At 42.0% G+C, this 23,789-nt stretch overlaps 1 protein-coding gene across 7 annotated transcripts in view; it reads left to right on the plus strand.

Moving 5' to 3' along the window:
* Positions 1 to 15,348: 15,348 nt before the first annotated feature.
* The window catches only part of ADAR (adenosine deaminase RNA specific), a 30,111-nt gene continuing 21,670 nt past the window's right edge, over positions 15,349 to 23,789 (plus strand). Inside the window, exons 1-2 of one of the 7 annotated variants that reach the window (XM_036755974.1) lie at positions 15,546 to 15,666; positions 23,190 to 23,360. In XM_036755974.1, coding sequence (XP_036611869.1) covers positions 23,316 to 23,360 — 45 coding nt within the window. In that variant the 5' untranslated portion in view covers positions 15,546 to 15,666; positions 23,190 to 23,315. Of the gene's footprint in view, positions 15,667 to 15,813; positions 16,041 to 16,364; positions 16,383 to 22,643; positions 23,153 to 23,188; positions 23,361 to 23,789 lie in introns of those variants that run through there. The other 6 variants (XM_036755976.1, XM_036755979.1, XM_036755978.1 and 3 more) reach the window with 6 other exon arrangements.

Genomic DNA, 23,789 nt, shown 5'->3' on the forward strand with positions numbered 1-23,789 from the left:
TCTAGGTTACCTCTGCTAGTAGAGGTTCTAGTCCTTATCCCACATTTTAAGAGGGCCTCGCCATTGGCCATAGAGCAGCTAGGCAGCATGGTGGATAAAGCACCAGCCCTGGAGCTCAAATCCTGAGTTCAAATCTAGCCTCACTTACTCGCTAGCTGTGTGACCCTGGGCAAGTCACTGAACATTGTTTGCCTCAGTTTCTTCATCTTCAAAATGAACTGGGGAAGGAAATGGCAGACTACTACAATATTTTTGCCAAGAATACCCCAAATGGGTCACAAAGAGTTAGACACAACTGAAATAAACAACTGAACATCATTGGCTGCCACTATCACTAGGTGGCAGTAGGTAGGAGTGGCACAATTCCAACCTCTGGGACACTTCTTTGCATTTGTGAAGGAACATTGTTATTAACATAAAATAGGCCAATGAGCATGCAAGGTTGCTCTAGTAACTCATGCATACACCCCTAGCAGCACTATGCTCCAGATATAGATAGATAATAGATAAAGAGAGAGAGAGAGAGAGAGAGAGAGAGAGAGAGAATGTATGTGGGTATGTATGGATGTGTGTATATAGAGATATGTATTGTGTATGTATGTGTATATATATGCATATATATGTATTATGTGCGTGTGGAGAGAAAGACAGAAAGAGAGGGAGAGAGAAAGAGAGAGAGAGAGAGAGAGAGAGAGAAAGTGAAAGAGAGAGAGACAGAGAGAGAGAGAGACCCAAAGATATAAAGACTTCAAATATGTGCGGGTCTGGGGCTGGAAGCCACTTTCACTGAAGCCTTAGGCCTGCCATGCTTAAAGACTTGGATCTATCTGGCAGTCTCAGAAATGCCAAGTTAAACAGGTTATAGAGACAAAATTCGCTTGAGAGAAGACTAGTCCAGGTCAGAGGAACAGATTGTAAGGAGATGGAAGTGTGGGACCATGTTGTAATAGTTCCACTCGAAGCCTATGTACTCTAGATAGAATAAGGGGTAGGTAATATGCCCTGCCCAATGCTGGTCCTCCATGGGAGGCTCCACATGGCCTCTTTGCTGCATTTCTCTAAGTGAAAGTTTGATTGATTCCTTTTGTTTTTAAATCACAGTTATTTTCACATCCCCCCCATTTTGGCCATCCCCAATGAGCCACCTCTTATAACAAAGAAAGAGTTAAGCAAAACCAACTGACACTGTCTGACAGTGGGTCACATTCTGTAGCCAGAGGCATCCATCCCTCCAAGGAAAGGGAAAAAGTACATTTTTTTCTCTTCTCAGGGACCAAGGAATGGTCCTAAAAATTACACAGCTTTTGGTTCCTTTTTAGTGTCCTTTTCTTTGCCTGCCTTTTAAAGGCCAGTGTGACAAGCATGCATGATGGCCACTTTGGAGAACCTGGGGAAGAGCTGAAGTCAGGAAATGAACAGGACGCTAACAGTAGTCTGTTGGGAAGCTGGCCAAACATATTAAACTATCTTGTTCAAATTGGCCAGAGGCAAAAGCTACAGCAGGGTTCATTTTTCCAGCCTTTCCCTTTTCCCTGTGTAAATTTAGAATGAAATTCATCTCTGCCTCAGCTAAATCAGGTTTAATTTTTAATATTAAAATCAGGGGTAGTCTCAGAGAACAGTTGAGCCGAGTAATATAGAACAGACTTTCAATGCCTCGTATGCTGACACATTAGGAAGTGGAATGAATGCTTGACTTGGCAATTGTTCATCAATGCGTCTGATTCACTTCCTGAAGAACATCAACCAGCTTTGATTCCCCTATATGTTTTCACAAACTCTGTCCCCCTATAACTTAATGGGATTTATAATTAGCCACTGCAAACACTTAATAGCTAGCAATTAGATTTAGGGTTTGCAAAGTGCTTTACCTACAGGATCTCAATTGTTCCTCACAACAACCTGGTAAAGTAGGTGCTGTTATTGTCCCATTTTGTGAAGTGACTTGCCCAGGGTCACACATTTAGTAAGAGTCCAAGGCAGGCTTCAAACTCAGGTCTCCCTGACTCCAAATCTCACGCTCTATCCACTATCCACCTAATAGCCTAGAAAAGATCAATGATTTCTTAAGTGTAGATATTCCTACAAAACACCCCTCCTAAGCTATGGAGTCAGAGAAACTCAAAATTGGAAAGGACCTCAGAAGTCAGTTATTCCAAATCTTGTCTCAACAGAAAGTCTCTCTTCTTCGATGGAAAGGGTCTATATCATGGAGAAGTGATTATCCAGCCTCTGTTTGAAGACCTCATTTGAATATATTACTTCCCAAATAAGCCCATTCCACTTTGAAATAGCTCTAATTATTAGGAAATTTTTCCCTACAAGGAACCAAGATCTGCCTCCCTTCAATGGCCACAAATTGCTCCATTCTTTTCTCTAGGGCCAAAACAAAACAAAACAAGGTAGATCCTTCTTCTTCTTCTTCTTCTTCTTCTTCTTCTTCTTCTTCTTCTTCTTCAAGGCAGCCCTTCAAATATTTGAAACCAGGTATCCAGTTCTACCTATTCTCTGAGCTAAACATTTTCACTTCCTTCAACTAAGCCTTAAATGGCCCTTTTAAGACATCCCGATTGCCCTCTTCTGGATATGTTCCATTTCAAAAACATGTTTCCTAAATTGATGATCTTCTTGAATTTCTGCAGCTCTGAACATTCACCACCTGATGGCCAACCCACTGGTGATGAGCTTTCCCCCTGTTTAGCAAGGTAGATCCTACAGGGCTGACATATAGTCTGTCACTGGGCACCAAAGGCATTTCTGGTTGGTTGGACCAGTCAGACATCAGACTCAGCTGGCAGAATCTTCAAGAACACAGTGTTTTCTCTTTTTCATGAGACCTCCAAGTAGGACTTCTGTGGCATCAAGGCAAAAACCACTTATTAAGGGCCTACTACTTGCCAGACACTGCACTGAGGGCTGGGGATACAGAGAAAGGCAAAAAAACAAAAACAAAAAAACTTAGCCCCTGCTCTCAAGGACCTCACTCACATTTTAATGGAGGGAGACAATATGCAAACAACTATGAATGAATAAAATATATATGGGATAAACTGGAAGTAATCTCAGAAGTAGGACACTAAGATTATAGAGGTTATAACTTCACATTTTTTTGCTTGTTTTATATGGCATTCCAATTTAATGAAGAATGTTTTTGAGAAACAGATACCCACAATATCAATATTTTTTGTGTCTAAAGACATATTCTTGTTAAATAAACACCTACAAAGACTTGAATAATCTCGCAAACAGGTCCATTTGTTTTTTTGAATTTAATAAATTGCCTTCATTACTTTTCAATCAGGAGAACTGGAAAGATTAATTAATACTTCTAAGTTGTTTTGCAGATGGAAAATATCACACTAATGTTGTGTATTAGTCCTCATTTTTTGTTCCCTGAATGATTTAGGGAAGCTGCAAATGACTTGTTTTTTTAGTTTACCTCTCTCTTTATCACTTTGGGCCAAAACTAAATCCATCTACTAGCTTTCATGTGAAACAAATTAATGATTACTGCCAAATTCTTAGTTTTGTTTCACAGAAACCAGAACACCTCTTGTGCTCATGGCGTCAGTAACCAGTAGACACATGGCTGTTCCTTTCAAAGAGTTCATCTACCCTGAAGCATTTTAAAAGCATTGAGAGCCAGAGACCAGTTCACATTGCTTTAAAACAGATAGTGGTAATGGCTTATATTTCCAAATTCCAAAGCATTTTTTTCACAAGGAGCAGTAAGATTGATAATACAATCAATCATTATTACACCCATTTACAGATGAGAAAATTGAGATTCAGAGAAGTCCTTCCAAGTCCAAAGCACACAGATTACTAGAGTGACCAGGAAGAAGTGTCCAGAGCTAGAACTTGAACCGGTCTCCTAATTTTGAGTCTAATGGTCAAGAACATGCTGCTTCTCTGACCTCCAGAGAGGAGGTGGTGACTTGAAATACCTAGTATGATGGTGATTTCTGATTTTGTTTTTAAGTTACATCCTGTGTCCCTTTAGATTCTCAGTTTAAGCTGCAATTCTGGTCCAGCTGCTGTCTTGAATAAATACTGCCATCGTGTGGGGAGAAATGGGTCGATGAAGTTAATCTCCATCTCCCTAGCAAGGCAGCTAGAATGACATCATTTGTGTGTCCTCCTCACCCCACCCCAACCCCCCCCACACACATACAGAAGCAAGGATGAGAGCCTTTAAGAAACCTCCATAAGATAACAAAGCTAAGAATTTACAATTCATGAAATACTGAAAATTAAGACTGACTACAACAGAAAAGCTATTCAAGATGTTTGGTTTCCAATTCTAGTGTCTGATGCTAGATAAATAAATGCATGCTTAATAAACATATGTTGTAAAGAAAACAGGAAACGGATTATATTTCTTGTTGATAATTGTCTGTCTTGTCGACATGCTGTCTACATTATTCCTAATTTCATTTACAGTTGTTTGTACTGTAAGAATTGGGGGAGGCTCTATATCCCCACCCTGATTAACATAAACAAAGAAGGCTCAGATTCGTCTATTGAATCAGCCAAAAGTACAAACTAGGGACTAACAAGTCTTTGATTTAGAAGTAAAAAGTATTTGGATCATTGGATGAAACCAGGTGACACAACCTAGGAAATATTTTGTGATTGGCTAGAAGACACACACAAATTTTAGGGTCTATTTGTAGTACAGTAAGCTGGTTTGGGAAGTGTTCATTTCAGGAGCAAAGCAGCAAAGTTTTGGGAGCTTCCAGATCCTCCAGAGGCAGCATTTGCCTTACCTGGTGATAGCCCTGTAAACTTCAAAAGGTCAGAAGATGGAAGATCTAGTGTTCCCATTGACATGGGTACCAGAGTTCACTTGGAGCCTCAAAGGCTCCAAGAGACACAGACACGCTAAGGACAAATGACATACTACAGATTCCACCTAAGTTCAGGTCCTCGTCACTTCTCTCCTAGGTGATTGCAATGGCCTCCTGACTTTTCTCCCCACTTTAGTCCATACTTCACCCAGCTGCCAATGATCCTCCTAAGGCACAGCTCTGGTCACTTCACTACCCTATTCAATAAGCTCTACTGGCTCTCAGATCAAATAGAAGCTTCTCTGTTAGCTTTTAAAGCTCTTCACAACCTGGTCCCAACCTACCTTTCCAGCCTCTTTGGACACAACTTCCCCTCCTGTTGTCTGAGATCCAGTCAAACTGCCCTTCTCTCTTTTGCTTAAGATGTAGCTCAAGTACCATCTTCCTGGCATGAAGCCTTTCCGGATCTTGTGCCCTCCTTCCTCAACTACCCTGTTTTAACTTCTCTGTATATATTCATAGATCTTTATATTTGTGCTGTGTATATTCATACATGTACTTGTTGTCTCACCTCATTAAAATGTAAGCACCTTACAAAGAGGGATCATTTCCTGTTTGTACTTATATCCTCAGTACCTAACACATTTGTTGTTGCCCAGTCTTGTTTGACTCTGTGACCCCATGGGCCAAAGCACACCAGTATTGGCTATGAGGTTTTCTTGGCAAAGATACTAGAGCAGTTTGCCATTTTCTTTTCCAGTGGATTAAGGCAAACAGAGGATACGTGACTTGCCCAAGGTCACACAGCTGGTAAGTGTCTGAGTGAATTTGAACTCTATCCACTGAGTCACCTAATACATAGTAGGTACTTAATAAATGCTTGTTGATTGTCTGAGACAGGCTTAGAATTCAGTGAGATGAGCTGTTGGTAGATCATCTGAATAAACCAGGAGTGGGGAACCTGTAGCGAGTGGGGATTCAGTCAAAGGGCTGCACTTGAGGACCTAGATATGTGGCCTCAAGGCCACAGGTTCTCCACCTGTGGGATAAACATAATTGTTTTGAACGTGGATACATAGAAACAACATGCCTAAGACTATGAATTTAGATATTGGAGCAATACCAAAATTGTATACAGCTTTCGTTGTTTCTAAGTAGGGAGATCCAAAGGAATGAATGAATGGAATTATGTTTACATTGTTCCTTTTAGGAAATTCAATTCACTTAAATTACAATTATCCCTTAACCTAACTCAACCACTTTGTATTTTCCCATTCACCAAAAAATTTACCAACTCATCCCTCCCACAAGAGCCATACAAACCAGGAGTCAGAAGACCTGGGCTGTAGGTCCACCTCCAACACTAACCAGATCTAAGAATCTGGGTGAATCGCTTAACCTCTGCGTCTGACAAGGAATGGACTTGGAGTCAGTAGGTCTGAGTTTGTCTTGGTTTTGCCCCTTACTTACTATACGATCCTGGGCAAGCCATTTTATCTCTTTTAAACTACAATTTCAAATTTTGTAAAATGGTGATAGCAGTACTTGGATATACTTGTTGTAAGGAAAGTACCTTTCAGGTTATGGAAATGTGAGCCATCATATAAACATTTTTATTTTTATATATGTAACAGGACTTCCAATCAAGTCTGGGGAGTTTTGCACATTGTTGCACATGTATATAGCGCTTAGCATGGTCCCTGGTGGTTACTGGCGCTTAATAAATACTTACTGACTAACTGTGTTTGTGCAGAGAGATGTGACTTCTCTTTGGTGGAGAGAATGTTGATGGGACTCTGCAGACTGTGAAAGAAGTGGAGCAGCACCAGGGTGTCTGGTGACATTTGTGGTTCCAGAGAGATTTCTTGGGAGACACGTGTGAAAAGGAAAAGACTTTGGAAGTTTCAAACACATAGGGGAAGCCAGCTCCTATAACATGCCCCTGCTTTCTAGCCTACCTCTCTACAGATTTTGGTGAAAACTGGGCCTCTCTCTTGGTTTGAAATGAAACCTTCTTTAGCTCCCAGGAAAGAGATCATTTACTCTTATGTATTTTCCAGCGTAGTCCAATCTGTAGAATGTCTCCTATTACCGTTTGCTATATTGCTTAGAGAGACGAATTTCTTTGCTATTCGCTATTTGTGATGGCCTTAAGGGTAACTAGCCTTTGGTGGGAAGGGGCTGGCAAGCGTAACTTGAAATTAAATTACTAACATGCAAAATGGGGGTACAGTTAGGTCATTTAATATCTCAAAGCAAAGTTTCCTCAGCTCTAAGATGGGGACGGTGATGCCTGCAACACTTAACTCAAAGGGTTATGGTCAGGAGAGTACAATAGAATCTAGATCAGATGTGGGGAACCTGATCCACATGTGGCCTCGAGGCCACAGGTTCCCCACCCCTGTTCTAGATCTAGAGGTGGAAGGTATAATAGAGCCCATTTAGTTCAACTTCCTCATTTTACAGATGAAAAGTTTGAGGCCCCAGAGTGAAATGATTTGCCCAAGGTCACACAGGCAGTACAGATGCTGATAGTATATTCAAATTCAGGTCCTGTGACTCCAACTTTAGCCCTTCAGTTTCATCTCCAATTACACACATATATGTGTGTGTGTGCATACATATATATATATATATATATATACACATGTGTGTATATAGTCTTATATGTTATATGTGCACATGTGCTTATATTACAGACATATATACACAAATGAGTGTATATTTTGTATATGTGTACATATACACACACACAATGCTAAGTGTTGTGGTACATGCCTATATATTTGAGACTGGCAGATCTCTTGAGCTCAGGAGTTCTAAACTTCAGTAGGCTCCGCACACTGGGTTTCTGTACCAAGTTTGGCATCAATCTGATGAGCCCCACCCCCTCCCTGAGAGTGGGAAGGGCAGAGCACCAGGTTGCCTAAAGGGTAGCAAACTGGGCCAGGTAGGAAACAGAGTAGGTCAAAGCTCCATGCTGATCAGCACTAAAAATGGACTGTGAGTAGCCTCTGAACTTCCAGCCTGGGTAAGATGGGAAGAACCAATCTTTAACAAAATAAAATAAATGTACACACCCAGATGTGCCTCCAAAATGCCCATTTAGTCAGTAAAGGATAGATATCTATGTATGTATTCATTTTAAACATATATAAAATGGGGTGGGTTTGTCTGCATCTGTGTATATATATATATATACATATATATATATCATATGTGTGTGTGTGTGTGTATATATATATGTATATATATATATATATATATAAAACTAGCTCTGTTGATATACAGTTAAAAACTTAATCATGCTCTGTACTCCAGCATCCAGAATACTTGCTCATTAAAAACAAAGGACTCAGCAGTAACCAAAGAGTGAGGTCACAGTTGACCAAATGCTTCCTTGCTCCTTTTCCTTAAAAAATACAGAGAGCTGAAATGTCTGGCCCTGAAGCACGCGATAATTGGCATAAACTTCAGGGGATGCTGCCATCCACAATCCTCAAAGTAGAATGAGAAAATCGTAAATATAGAGGACAAATTGCACATCTGACTATGATTTAAAAACAGTAACAATAACAACAAAAGTCCTACAACACCATTTGTGGCAGTGCAAATTCATCATAAATCACACTAGCTAAAGTAGGATGACCCCCTGTCAGGAATGTCACAGAGGAGATCCCTCATAAGGTACAGATCGGTGCTGGCTTTGCAGTCACCAAATGCTGCCACTTGTTACCTATGTGACCTTGGGCAAGTGTCTTCACCTCTCCAGGCCCCAGTTCCCTCACCTGTAAAATGAAAGCATTGGTCTAAGTGGCCTTTTAGGTCCCTTTCAGCTACATATTTATGACCAGGAACCAAGTCCACTCAATGGCCTCGGAAATCTCTTCCAGACTCTGGGACACTCAGATTCAATATGATGAAGAATCATCTAATTCCCTAGAAGTGGTCTGTGAAGAACACATAACCCTTAGCATTAGCAATCCTATATGCAAATACCATTTATTTGCAGGTGTAATCATAGTCTCAAAGCCCATTGGCATGGGACTCTCTTCTTATTGGTAGAGATCAATGCCCCATGCCTTCATCGTGGGTGAGGTAGGTTTGGGAAGGGCAAGAGAAATGGGAGCTCTTCGGTTCTCATCATGCTTGAATTGCTTCAGGCCCTGCAGTCACTTCAGACCCTTCTTGCTTCCAGCTTCAAGAGAGAAGATGGATGAGGCCAGCCTCTCTTCAGATTGTTGAAGGAAAAGACTCTGGGAAGACATGAGAGGGGCCAGCAGCCTTTGCTATACTAGACTTCAGGGAGTTTCTCTTTGGGTGAATCTTAGGACTCTGTCTCTTTCTCTCTCTCTGTCTCTGTCTCTCTCGCTGTCTCTCTCTCTCTCTCTCTCTCTCTCTCTCTCTCTCGCTGAGTTATCTCACTCACAGTGGGAGAGCTCCTTCACTCTGTATTGTCTGGTATATACGCTCATAAGTATGATTCCCCTCACTTCTATTTTGCTACCAATTTGGATAAATGGGCTTCTTGCCTAAGAGCTATGTTTTTCATTGTAGAACTGGTATTTTGTGGGACAGGGATAAAACCTCAGATGTAGAAGTCAGGGCCTTCAATCCCCCCAATAATAAACAGCAATGAGAAGTTAGCCTGAACCCAAAAATCACATTCCTATTCCTGCCAGGCCTAGGCTAATAATACTTAAGGGAGCAGATAGGTATAATTCCAGCCCAATACCCTTTCTCTCTAAAGAGAGCAGAATGACCAAACCATCTGATCCCTAACTTTCTGCTTCCCCTCCTGGCAGGAATTAAAGTCTCCCCTGGAGAAGGGTGGGGAAAGAAAAGGGTAGAGATGTCTATTCTGCCTCCCTTTAAGCCACACAACAACACTCCCATACTACATGTGGGATATAGACCCCCACTATGCGGGTTACAAAGATTAGACTATAGTCTGCAGTTCAGGTATCATCTTCCACATGAAGCCTTTCCTAATCCCAACTACTAGTGCCCTCCATCCCAAACTACCTTGCATTTAACTATTTGTGTGTATGTATGTGTATTTATTAATTTTATATTTATGCCATGCATATGTTTTTATATATACCTGTGTTCTCCCCCATTAGAACGGGAGCTCATTTTGAGTAAAGACTATTTCATTCTTTACACTTATATCCCCAGGGTCTGGCACATAGTAGGGCCTTAATAAATGCTTGTTGATTGATTTTTTTTAAATTATAAGCAACTTCTCCAATTTTTGCATATGTGTTTTCTAGGTCTTGGTCTGTTAAGAATATTTTTTATAATTCGGTGGAGAGATTATGATCACTCAAGGAATTTCTTAGGCACTTGTCAGTGTGCCATCTCTGCCCACAGGACTGAAATGTACTATTCTCTACCCAGCTAGTTGGATCTTCCTTTCAGACGGTCAGTTATACAAGATGGTTTACAACTATACGAGAAAGCCAAAAACTTATGGTTTTCATATTTATAGCATCCTGATTATTATGATCAAGAAACGGTAAACTGCTGGTAAAATTACTGTGAGGTTGCTAAGATCATGATGGAGAGGCAATACTGTGTAATCAATCAATGAGCATTCTTAAGTGGCTGCTATGTTCAACGTAGTGTCTGGAGAGTCACCCTTTAAGCCAGGAAGAGTAGGCCGTCACATATCCTGGTCAGCCTGAAGATACAGGGAGAGAGGAGATTGTGTCAGCAACAAAGAGAAGATTAGTTTGCATAGGGAGAACGGAAAGCTGGTTTGGGGATAGATTGTGAAGGGTTTTCAAAATCAGACTCTGTAGCTTATGCCTTATCCCAAAGGCAATAGGAAGCCACTGGAGCTTATTGAGTAGGGCAGAGGCATGGCTTAAGAAAAATCACTTTCACAGCTGTCTGATTGAAGGAGAGACTTGAGGCAGGGAGATAAGCTAGATCATTGCAAAAGTCTTGAGGAGGGGTGATGAGGGTCTGAACCAAGACCCATATGAGTGGAGAGAAGAGTTGGGATCAAAAGATACTCTGAAAATAAAAACCACAAGTTTTGGCAACTGATTAGATACATGTGGTGGGGAAAAGTGAGGGTTGAGAGTGGTGCAGACATTACCAACCCCAGAACCTTGAAGAATGGAGGCACCTTTGATAGGAATAGATATGTTTGGTATATGAGTGTATTTTGGAGAAAGATACTGAGTTTGGGTTTGGACATGTTGAGTTTGTGATGCCTTTTAGCAAGCTGTTTGACCTTGGGAAAACCTTTCCTCCTCTTTGGGGGTCCATTTCCTTATCCATAAAATAAGGTGGTTAGAATACATGATCTCTTCAGGTTTCTTCCAGCTCTTTAACATTCAGTGGTTCTCAAGATACCTAACCCATTTCAAGAAACATGAAATCAGATGAACATTTCCTCACCTGTTTCTCCTCATATCAAATTTGCTTTTTTTTTTTAAAAAAAAGTCCTTTTTTATTAACTAGACTCCACAGTTGCTTTTTCATTTATAGCTGTTTACAATTGTTCTCAGGAGCTTATGGAGTGATGAGGAGACAAAACTTTCCCAGCAAAGGCTTCCTACATTATTAGGATTTACTGAACTGATGTAGATTGCATAACCTACTGGGGAAAACTGTATTTTTCTTATAGAAAAGAAGACACTGGAGAAAATAGGAGATTTTCATAATGCTCATTAGCTTAAAATCCCCCCCCAAATCTAAGATACTATGATTTTTTTCCCAGAAAAATGTTTGCTGAATCAAATTGAAGAATATCTATTTCATATTAGGAAGAATTTGCTCACATCTACTATCAGCAATTTTGAAGCAGCTCAGAGAGAGTCAGTTTGGTATAGTGGAAACTATGCCGCTGAACATGGCAACAGAAGCGCTAGTTTCCAGTTTTTGCCATTTTCTAGCTGTGTGACCTTGGAGTATGCACTTCCCCTCCTTAACTCTGTGTATGTATGTGTAGATTGTTTCATTCTTGGTTTTTCTTTCTTCAAAAAGAAGAAAAGAGGGGCAGCTAGGTGGCGCAGTGAGTAGAGCACCAGCCCTGGAGTCAGGAGTACCTGAGTTCAAATCCGGCCTCAGACACTTGACACACTTACTAGCTGTGTGACCTTGGGCAAGTCACTTAACCCCAATTGCCCTGCCTTCCCCCCTGCAAAAAAAAAAAAAGAAAAAAGAAGAAAAGAAAAGAAAAAAAAAAGAAGAAAAGAGATTGTCTGGATGTTTAAATTAAAGACAATTTTTTAAATGGCATACTATTTCCTTATTATGAAATGGGCATAAGCTTACTTGTAGTATTTTCCTTACAGCAATGCTTCTGAGTCTCAAAGTAGGATAACGTGTGTAAAGTGCTTTGTAAACCTTAAAACACTATACAAATATCAACCCCCATTGTTATTTAATAAAATAAGTGCTAAATATACTAATTAAACTGGTACAGGGAAAGCACACTGACTCTGAATTCAAAGGTATTGGGTTCAAATTCTGCCTTTGAAGCTTGCTACCTGTGTGACTTTGAGAAAGTCACTTACCCTCTCTGAAGTTGTCTACTTATCTGTAAAATGAGGGAGATGGGGGTAAATAGCTTAAAAGGTCACTCTCAGCTTTAAATTTATGATCGTAATAGACACAGTGATAGAGATGAAGAGAAAAAGGTTGAAAAGGAAAAGAGATGCTACCAGATCCTCCTGGAGGATAATTCAAATTCTCCCTTCAGGACCCAAGTTGGGAAGCAGAATCTAGGGGGAATCAAATGAAATCAATGAATATTTATTGAGAGGCTTTTATGTGTAAGGAATTGTCTTAGGCTAGGGGAAAATATAAAAAGGCAAATCTCTGCCATTGACAAGCTTATAATCTAGCTGGGAAGACTGAAAAGTGAAATAATTAAACATTTATATCACCTCGCTGATAAGGATGAAGGTCTCATACAAGCTATCCTAAGAAAAAACCCACGTTCACCACTTCCTCTCCCCCAAACCAAATGTCCTGAAGAAGTCACCAAATTAACAGGAATCAGGGCAAAAGGGATGACCAGCTGCGTTGGAAAGACAGCTATGTGCCTAGGTTTACCCTTCAGCTTGGGCTTTGTGCTATATGGGATTATATTGTTGCATCCCAGGCATGACTTTGCTCAAACCCATGCTAACAGCATTTCCCCTACCTGGACCCCCATTCCAAAAATGAAACAGAGTGGGAAGATAGAAGCGTTACATAATGGTCCTTTTCCACAACAATCTTATGAAGCGAATAGCACAAATGTTCCCATTTAATAATTTAGTATTTAATATTTATATTTTTATATAAGTATTTTAATGTTTAAGAACCTAAGACTCAGAAAGCCCTCTGACTTCAGAATAGCTTGGTAACATTGTAGTGGAATGGAAAGAGCAGTAATCAAAGATTTTCAGTTCCATCTCTGACACTTACTAGCTGTGTGACCTTAGATAAGATTTTTAACCTCTGAATCTCAGTTTCCTAATCTATAAAATGCGGGTAAAATATTGGCCCCACCTGCTTCTCAGGGTTTTAAGATGAGAAAAGCACTTTAAATTCATTATTATATAGATGTTATTCTTCTTGTTAACGTTACTCTTAAACCCTGACAAAGATATATCACCTTGCCCTGACCCCGTATCACCAATCTGGTACCAACCTAGTGGGAGCTTAGCTTTCAAGGGGAGTACAGCAGGGAAATCCTAAGAAGCTGTCCTCCCGTAAGGCTGAAGAGGAAGCAATTGCTGCCCATTGGTGCTGGGGCTATTAGTCTGTTCTTTAGAGTATCATGGGATCATATTTTTAGAGCCAGAAGGACTTTACATAGTCATCTAGGCAACTCTTTCATGTTACACACAGAGAAACTGAGTCCCAGAGAGGTAGTTACTTAACCAGGGTCACAGCCAGTAAGTGTCAGAAGCAATATTTGAATCTAAGTTTTCCTGATGAGCACCAAGAGGCATCCCATCAGATTCCCCAGGGAATGAGCACAAACACTTCTCCCCCTGCCTGGATCTATCTCATTCACAAAGTACCACCTTTACTCAGGGAACTGGTCTGTGATTATAGGAAATATCCCTGTTTATCCCAACTCTGCTACTTACTGACTTTGGGGATGTTTCTTAATCTTTCTGGGTCTCAATTTCTTCATCTGTAAAATGAAATGGTTGGCCTAGAGATGATCTCTAAAGCGTCTTCTCCCTCTTAACCAATAATGCCTTCAAAGCGTATCCAGGCTTCCTACCTGATTCCTACTTTTATTGTGACTCCTCCAGACCTCTCCACCACCCCACCCCCCCCCGCAGGAACTTTTATTACACCCTTCTTACCATTTTTATTTTAGCAGGGGAGAAACTCATCAGCTTGTTTTTCTCCTCTAAAAAAATGGTCTTTTTTTGTGATATAGCTGCCAGACATTTTGAAGTGTACTGGCAGTTTAGCAAACTTAAACTAGCAATCCCTCTGTTTAGCTTCTGTTAAAGACAAATCCTCAAGACATGCTACAAATTTGGGCGTTTTGTTTCATTAACCATCTTTTTAGTACCATAGTTTGGCTTTTCCTTCCACATCCTTATCATAAGTGCAAATGAGATGGGATTTCTTTTCGTCTTAATGCAGTTTAAAGTCAAAGGAATCTTTTCAGTCTGTCATCAAGCAGATGAAATCCCACCTTCTATGAGAAGTCTTTCCCTGTGTGAATTTATTCTCCTGCCTTCCCTCTATTACCTCCATTCTATTCTCTTCGCATGTCTATACGTCCTCTCCCCAAGCAGTCTGTGAGCTCCTCGAGGATTGTTGGGTTTTCTGTTTTGTTTTTTAAACCTTTATTTATAACCCCAGCTCTCGATACAGTGACTGGTGCATAGAAGGCAATTCATATATGCTTGTTGGCTGGCTGATTACAGGAACCCACTTTAGAGAACTCTGTGGTGGGGTTAGAAAAGCTTTCCAGAAGACACCTAGGAATTTGGGGGCCATGGGAAGGGGATAGAAGTTAAACTATGTACCAGACCTTAAGTAAATGAAGGATGTTTTTAGAACAAAGCAGGAAGGCCCAGAAGAAACTGAACGACGATGGGTGGGTGGACCCAAGCGCTTACATTGTGTCCTCAAAACATCAAAAGGCCCAGGAGATTATCCAGCCTCCAGGGCTGGGTTGAATCTGATGCTCGGATGGACAAGGCCCGGAAGGGTGTGAACAGCATCAGCCTTCACCAGGTTCCTTCAGCGTACCCAAATGTGGCAAAGACGTTAAGAAAAAAGATGTGGGGGTGGGTGGGAGGAATTGTGGTGGAGAGATGAAGGTCAAGAAGGATACGATCAGAGCTGCCTGTAAAACTGTCACCTTAAGGACCCCCTTCCCCCGCTCCCCGCACCCCCAGTTCCGCCGGGGGCCCAAGTCAACAGCACTACAGAAAAGGGAAAAGGAGGGGGGGGGCGGGCGGGGTGGGGAAGACTCATCTCGCCTCCTCCTTCTTGGGAACAAAACCCCAAATCCGGAGGATTGCGAGAGAAGAAAGGGGAATGGTTGGAAAGTCACGTGAGTCTGCTCTCCTCCCCCGCGCGGCGCCCCGATGATGTCACCAGCGCGCGACTGGACCATTGATTCTCGCCCGAAGAAGGGAGAGAGGGAGACGTAGTGGGGGTCGGGGTGGGGGGGGTGGGAACCAGCGGCCCTCTGACCCGCTGCAGCCTCGGACTCAGGCTCCCACCGAATTGGAAGACGGGGTAAGCGCCTTCTTCTCCTCCTCCTCCCTTCGCCCCCCTCTCCTTCTCCTCCACCACCGCCAGCTTCCTGGAACCGGACACCGAGGTGCCCGCCGCCCGCCGGTCTTGACTGTGGCGGATGGGGGAGCGCGCACCTGTGAGCGCGCGATGGGTGAGTTGAGGGGGGAAGGGGGGAGGAGGTGGGAGAGTGAGGCTGCGGGCCCCGCCGCGAGTCCACCCCGCCTCCGGAGGCCTCGTGCCGCCTCCTGGGGGGGGGGAACCGCTCCTCGCGCACGCGCACCCCTCCCCCCGCAGCCGTGCGCGTCTGCATCCCCCGCCCCCCCACCCCCAGGCCGAGCTCCGCCGCTCTCGCCGCCTGCCGCACGCTGGCCTCGGCAGTCTAGGCTGCTCGGCCGATCCTCCTGGCCTTGGTCATGCGCCCTCCGAGTGAGGACTGAAGCGCCCCGGGGCCCCGTTTGTCACCGCAGGGGCGGAGGAGGAGGCGGCGGCGGCGGGCTGCTTGGCGTGGTGCCCATTCTCCCGAGGGTGAGACAGCACCGGGGCCTTGGGTTGGAAGAGCTCAGAGTTGAGGGCTGGGGGAGGGGGGGGCAGCAGCCCTGGTTCCAGCCTCAAGCTAGCGGAGGGGGGGAGGGTTGGGCGGGGGGAGTGCCGGGTGCAAGTGTCTACGTCGTGCATCGAGAGCATCTTTGCATCCAGCGGAGGAAAGCGGTCCTTAAGCGACGACGGGGGAGGAAACTCCCCCAGAACCAGTCCCGGGCTGTGATTTGTTGGCTGGAGACCGACGGAGGCAGGCAGGCGAGGCGTAGAGCAGGATTGCTGGGGCATGTGTGTCATACGGAGGAGGAAGCGCTGAATTGTGGGACTAAAGTGAGGCATGCTGCTAATTTTTCCATGGTTCTCTTCCCCCCCCCCCAAAAAAAGAGGCCTTCCCCTCGTTTGAAGACCTCAGTCGGGAACTTTCTTGTTGTTTAAAAAGAAAAAGAACTTTCCGCGGTCTTGTTTAGGCTTCTCCCCAGACATTTTGCTCAAGATGTGAAGGAGGAAAAAAAATTCAGGAGGAAGGACAGAAGGAAAAAAACAATTGACCTGTCATTAACTCTACTATTGAGTTCTTAGAACTCTCGTTAGAGCTAGAAAGGAGGAGCTTACACCCCCCCCCCCCACCCCGCCTCCATTTACAGATGAGGACACTGAGGCTCGGAGAGTTTTTGACTTGCACACCTGAATATGTAGCAGAGTGAATTTTGGAACCAGAAGCCCCTGTCTCCATTGTATTTGAATGCAGGCTTAGAGGAGGGTGAGTTTAGTGTTCAGTGCCACTAGGATAGTGATCTTCAGAGATAGAGTTATTCATCATTCATGAGCTTTTATAGATAGATTTATTTTAGTATACTGTATGGACTATTTTGAATGAATTTGCTTGGGTTAAGTTTTCCAGACAGCCTTGATCGATTGGCATTTCAGCTCCCTCACTTTTCAGAGAAAGAAATAGAAAAGGGGGATGGTTTGCCAAAGATTGTGCATCTTGGTTAGTGGCCCAAGCCTTGGAAAGAGCACTGGTCCTCTGGTACTGCCTTGTGTGACCTTGAGCAAGTCATAGAACCACTCTGAGCCTCATCTGTAAAATGGAGGAGTTAGATTAGACTGCCCAAAGATCCTTTTTGACTCGAGATCTATGACCATCAATCCTAGTCCAGTGCCTCCTCTTATAAAGGAAATGTGGAGAGAGATACACAGATCAAAAAAAGCTAATATAATTGACCACTGAAGCCCAGATCATTTAAGTTTAGAAGTCTAACATTGACAGCAGTAATAGTTTCTCATAGAATCCCTTACTAGTTTTATTTTATTTATAGGGATAGAAGTGTTTTTAGTATTAGCCGTAGTATCACAGATTTTAAGCTAGAAGGAAGGCTTTATTTTATAGATGAGGAAAGCGAGGCCCAAATAGCCTGAAGTGACCTATTCATTACAAAGACCTCTGACACCGAATTCAGCTGTACCATGGAGCCCCCAGTCCTCCCATTCAGAGAGGGAAGAGAATTTTTTTTATTGGCCAGTAGCTGCTGCAGCTAACACTAACCATTTAAATCTTATTGAATAAATGGATGATCTTTATACGTTGTTAGTGCTTCCCTAACAGAGGTATGAGTCCATCCTACAAGTTCTTCTTTTAATTAGCCACTGTCCTATCTTTGTGTTATTGTAACAGTAAGGAGAGCACCTTTTCAGAGCAGAGGAATTTGGTGGCCTAAAAGTGTGCTTCAGTTCAAAATGGGCTTTTTTTTTTTTTTTTAGTGCAAAAAATAGAGAATGCAGTATTTGGTACCACTGGGGTTCTGCAGTGGCCTTCACAGATAGAAGATGAATTATTTTAGTATAGTATCTGTTAGGTTTGGGCTATAATGAATGGATTGGATTAAATTTTCTAGTCAACATATAATGATCATTTGGCATTAGATACAAATTGTTCTTAATCATTGAATTTATTTGAAAGTGTACATAGCAGATAATTGTTATGTGGGATGGCTCTTCTTGAGGGGTACAGAAGATAGCTATGATGGTGTAAAAAACAGAAGTCATCAATAAAAAGTTGTTTTTTAAAAAGAAAGCATATATAGCAGAAATAGTGCTGGGTTTAGATGATGGCAGACCTGGGTTCAAATCCACCCTCTGACAATAACTGAAAGACCCTGGACAAGTCACTTAGTCTGTGTGTTCACCAGGCTATTTACTCCCTAGTACTTATCTAAGTCATAGACCAAGTTGGTAGAGGCAGTTCCCACAGGACATACTGGCTACATTTTGGGAGGGGCGACCAATAGTTACATTAACTTGGGAAGAGCAAGGTAATTGTGCAGTGTTGATATTTATAGTGGGGGTTTTGAGGTGGTTTTTTTTTTTGCCTTGCAGTCTTATGATTCCATCTTTGATATGACTGAAATAATCTGAGTAAATCATTAAGATCAGAGTGATAAATAGAAGGAGCTTGTTACTTACCCGTAGTTGGCGTGAATGGTGTTTTTCACTCTCTATCCCTTGGGAGGAGTAGACGCCTTATGCTAGATACAAATTTTAGGAATATTGAGGTAAAATGCCCCTAAGATCATTAATCCTGATGCCAGTAGCTCTCCTTTTGGGGCATTTGTGTTGAGCAGAAGGTTCAATATACTCCCTTGGTGGGCAAATTTAATTTTTTTTATTTGAGGAAAGGGGTGCTCATGCAATAAACTAGTTATTTTCTCAGTTGAGTGGGATAATGATCAAAAAGGTTTGATTTCAGTCTAACGATTTAAAAATTACTACAAATCAGAAAGGCTTGATTTAATAATATTGTATGAAAAGTTCAGTCTGGGCCCCGACCTTCTTAAAATTGTACTAAGTAATTGGGGCTCATAACAAGGAGACCATAGCTTGTTTATCACTCTATGGTTTATAAAAGCATAGTCATCACAGTCATCATCTCAATTAATCCTCACAACCACCGGGAAGGGTTTATGTTCTCTCTCCCCCAGCCCACTCTTTGCAAAATGTTTTTTGTAATCAGATGTTCTTCTTTTAAAGCACTAGAGAAATAAAGGGATCAGTTGTCCCTCTCCAGTTCTACACCCAGTGTCCATTGCCCTATTGTTGAGTCTTCTTCCTTCTCCGTCTCCTGTTATTAATATTTGATTCTCTAAATTATCCTGCAACAGTCTGGTGATACTGCTGTACAATTCTCCTTTAACTGCCTTGGCTTCTTCAGCCCATCCTACATCCCTTACTGCCTTTCCCATATGTAACACTGGGTAGCAATAAGATGAGAAAGATTTTTTAAAAAGCCTTTGTATTGTTTCCAAATAGTCTTCTCCAGCCCCTGGGTTTCAGTATGACCTTGAAGTCTGAATATTTCTGAAACTATACCCTCTTATCAGTTACACTGTTTTAGCAGAGGTCAGCTTCCTATGAACTCCATACAGGTTAAGTTTTCAGCCAAATTATTGGACAGGCTGGAACTTCCATCCGGAGCTAGAGGAGGATTTGATAAATCTAGAAAACAGGTTGCCATGGTGTCTGGTGTTTTTAGCACAGTCTTACCTGAAATTAAAACCCATTTGTTTCAGTATTCTTCTTCATATGTATTTTTGATTGCTCCTTTTCATGTGTTGTGTTAACAGATAATAGCCAGTATTTATATGGCATTTGAGGTTTGCAAAATGCTTAGCACAGTCCCTGGTACATAGTAGGCACTTAGTAAATACTTATTAAAATTTAATTTTAAAAAATTTATCTCATTTGAGCTTCACAACAACCCTGTGGAGTAGGTGCTATTAGTATCCTCATTTTACAGAGGAAGAAACTGAGTCTGGGAGATGTTATTTACATGTTACATGTCATTTAGTCACATAGCTAATAAGTATCTCAGGCAAGATTTAAACTCAGGTGTTCTGACTCCTGGGAGACCCAGGTCTCTATCCACGGTGCCACCTAGCTGCCTGATAGCAGATGAAAAAGAAAGCCATCACTTCTTCTAGGCATAAGGAGAAGAGTCCTTACTGCCAAGTAAGCCTTTGCTTATTTTGTATTTGTACCAAGAAATCCGTTGGCCAGATTCACTTAGCTCTGTATCTTTTTGAGCCTTTCCACAAACATCTGTCAAGACCCTATAAATTTGAGAGATTGAAAACTGGTGCAGTGCATTATGTCAGTCTTTTCCTCTAAAAGCTTGTTGATTGGTTGAAAGCTGGCAAAGTTATCTTGACTTTTGGAGCCAAAATTTATGGAGCCTTACATAGGCAAAGAAGTAGGCACAGGCCAAAAATTAGTAGGGGCTCAAATTAAAGGAGCAAGGGACTATGTGAAGCTGTCACGTTGAAGATACGAGGCCATATTGAATGAACCTACTTCTGGATCCAATGGAAAAGGAGTGAGCGGGAGCAAAATGTTGAGGTTTTGGCCATCTTCTTAATGTCTGCATCCTGGCACAGACACAGAACAAAGATCCACAGTATAGAGTCTCCTTGTGTCTCCTATACATTTTATTCCTTTCACCTAAAGCCTGTGCCTTTTTCCATGGTGTGACAAGCCCATGTCACAGGTGCAGGGGCCTACCAAGATGAGATACCAGTTCAGTCAGCAGACCACTTGTTAAGAAGTCACTGTGTGCAGAGAACTGTGCTAAGTGCTAGGAGAATCACATTTGGGTAAGACTGGGCCCTTGCCCTCCCAGAACTTATAGTCTGAAGGTGGAGAGGAGGAAAAGGACCAATCTTGGATAAGTGGAAAATACAGTATTACATTAGAAAGGTATAAAACAGTGTGCCATGTGAGATCTGAGCTTCTGGCAAGGGATCAGGAAAAATTTGGAGGAGGAGGTGACATTTGAATTGTGCTTTAAAGGATGAGTTTAAAAGAATTTCAGTAAGGGAAGAGGGGGGAGAAAGATATTCCAGGCATAAGGCAAGGACAAGAGGAAAACAGGGCATATAGGAGGCAGGAGGAAGCTGTCAGGACTAAAAAGTAGTCTGTTTTGAACTGTATGGAGTGTGTGTAGGCAGGGAGTAGAGGAAGTAAAATGATTAGGAATGGGCAGGGAGATGTAGCGTTTATGAATAAGACTGACTGCAGTTACTTGAGCTGCTAAGATTAGATAACAAGAGCTATTCATCTTCCTGTTTCGGTGCACAAACTGATCTTCTGTTTAGGCGAGAAACTTCATTGAATGGAATGGTTTATTATTGCATACTGTGTTGGATCAAAGGGTAACCGTTATGGTGCTGGATAGACCTACTGGAGTGGAATCTTTTGTGAGCTTGTACCTGAAGAAAGTTTAAAGAAGCCGAGGTTATTTAACCTGAAGAGCAGGAGTCTGAGGGAGGTATGGCATCTACTACAACAGGGAGAATTTAAATTCAACCTGAGAGAGAAATATCTGACAAGAAAGTCTATGGAAAACTGGAGCAGGTACGTAGAATCTCTCTGTGCAGCGCAGGCATTGGAGAGAAAGGTGGAAAAGTGGGCAAGATGTGGAGTGAGTGGGGTTGTAATCCTGACACTGCCATTTCCTATGTCTTTGACCTTGGAGAAGTCTCTTAGCCGCTCTGAGACTCAGTTTTCTTATCTGTAAAACAAGGACATTGTACCCAATGTTTTCCAAGTGTTTGTGAAGCTCTAAGTCTTTGGTGCTATGAATAACGCAAGCCTGATCTGTAAAACAATTTACGTTTGTTTTTTGGAGTAAGGAGCCCTCACTTCTGTTCAGCAGTCATGTGGGTCTGTGAGCTCCAGATCTAAGTTTTTTTGGGCCTTGTCCATGCTTTGTGACTTGCCTATGGCCTCCCCTAAGGTCACCACAGGAATCTAACCAGTGTGTGCAGAGGAGCACGTACTTCCCCAATAGAGCAGTGTTCCTGGCATTAGATGAACCAATCTCAGGAAAATAGCAAAATGTATTAGCTTAGACCCCATTAATTTGATATTTGAGATAATTCAAGGTTCATGATTCTTGGGATGGGACTGGACCTATGATTTTATTGATATAGGGAACTCCCAATGAGATAGCTCCTCCTTCCAATGCAGTTGGCACCTTCTCTCCAATTTATGTTCTTAGAAGATGCTTGGAGAACTGAAAGATTAAGTGACTTACCCAGATTTAGACAGTTAATATGTGTCAGAAGTAGGGCTTGACCTCAGGTCTTCCTTACTCCAAGGAGCTTGTCCTCTCAGCCATGATGCCTCTCACACAATTCTTACTGAATAAAGAGTTCAAAATCAATGATAAAACATGAGAACTTTATAAATATGAACTTATTTTGAATGGTAATTTTTTTTTTCAATTCTTTATTTGCCAATACCCACTATTTTGTCTATAATATATAGTGTTCCTAAAGGTAATAAAACTGTTTTTGTGGTAACTTTCAACTGATTTTAGAGAGACTCTTTTCCTTACCCTTCTAGCCCACTCTGAACCCTCCTACCCCAGAGCTCCCACGCTAAATTTTTGAGCTTTGTTTGTGTTCTAGAAGTCCTACAGCGTTTGCAAATCCTAGGAGACTCTCTGTTTTAGATGTGGTTCACATATCTCTTTGTTTTTGTCTTTTATTTTTACTGAATGTAACTGTACTTTTCATGTGAAGAAAATCCTGAGTGCTATGGAGTTGTTTCTTGTAGTGGGTTTCCCAGGGGAAAAAAAAATGCATCTTCAATAGCATTCATTTATGTGTTTCTTTGAAAGCATTGGAGAATTTGTTTGCAGTGAAATTGGATACCTCTGGCCTGGATTTGCTTTAACTCCACCCCTAGGTGGATCTGAGCTTGTCTGTGGGGGAAGTGCTTCTGAGTAAATGAAAGTAAAACTTAGCTGGAGCCATTTTAAGTCTACAAGCCGTGTTGTCTCCATAGGACCAAGGGAAGATGTTTTATTTTCATGCTATCAAAGTTATTCCTCTTTACTTTTAAACAGGGATGTTAGACTGCAAGAGCTATTATACGAACCAAAGAACTAGCCTTTGGAGGCTTACTGTCACCCTTAGCTCCTTTCTCCTTCTCTAGAGGGAAGTTTTCCTGTAGTTAATGGATTAGTTTACACCACGGGAGTTTCTTTTCTTGTGCTCAGATAAGTGAGATGAATTATGCTCATCGGTATGGACGAACTTCAGGTAAGGGCAGCTTCTGATTATTAACTAACTTCTGCAGGAGTCCTGTGGCTGTCTTGGACCTAATGTGAGGCTCGAATATTGAGGATTTAGAATATGGCATCTCCAGCCAATACATTGGGATCTACTGAAGGATCCCTGTGGTGGTGGTGTTACTGCCACCACCATGTTCATACCCCTGCCACTTCCAGAAGCCAAGGGAGTCATACTGGTAATTATGCCCCCCTCACCATTTGAGGATCAGTCTTAACTATCTGGACCCCACCCCCATACCATCGCAAGGTTTCTTCCCAAATAGGTTGGGGATTTAGCGGAAGAATTGATTCTCTTTTACACCAGAGTCCTAGCTCTTTTGGAACAGCTTTGAAACAAGCAATTTTAGGCTCATAGAATTTTACAAACAGAGCTAGTCCAGCTCCCTCATTTTACAATTGAAACTGAGACCCAGAGTGAAATTTAGAATTTAGACTGTTTTTTAAAGAGTTGGATGAGGGGTTTTTTGTTTTTGTTTTTTTAGAGATCTTTTAAGAAGTCCAGATTGGTCCATTTAAAGTGACTGATGCATCATTTTACAGCTGAAGAAAGTAAGGCCTTGAGATGTAAAGTGATTTGCCCAAGGTCACACAGATACATTACGTGA

This window comes from Trichosurus vulpecula, chromosome 4 (genome assembly GCF_011100635.1).
Source record: "Trichosurus vulpecula isolate mTriVul1 chromosome 4, mTriVul1.pri, whole genome shotgun sequence".
Classification (NCBI taxonomy): Eukaryota; Metazoa; Chordata; class Mammalia; order Diprotodontia; family Phalangeridae; genus Trichosurus; species Trichosurus vulpecula.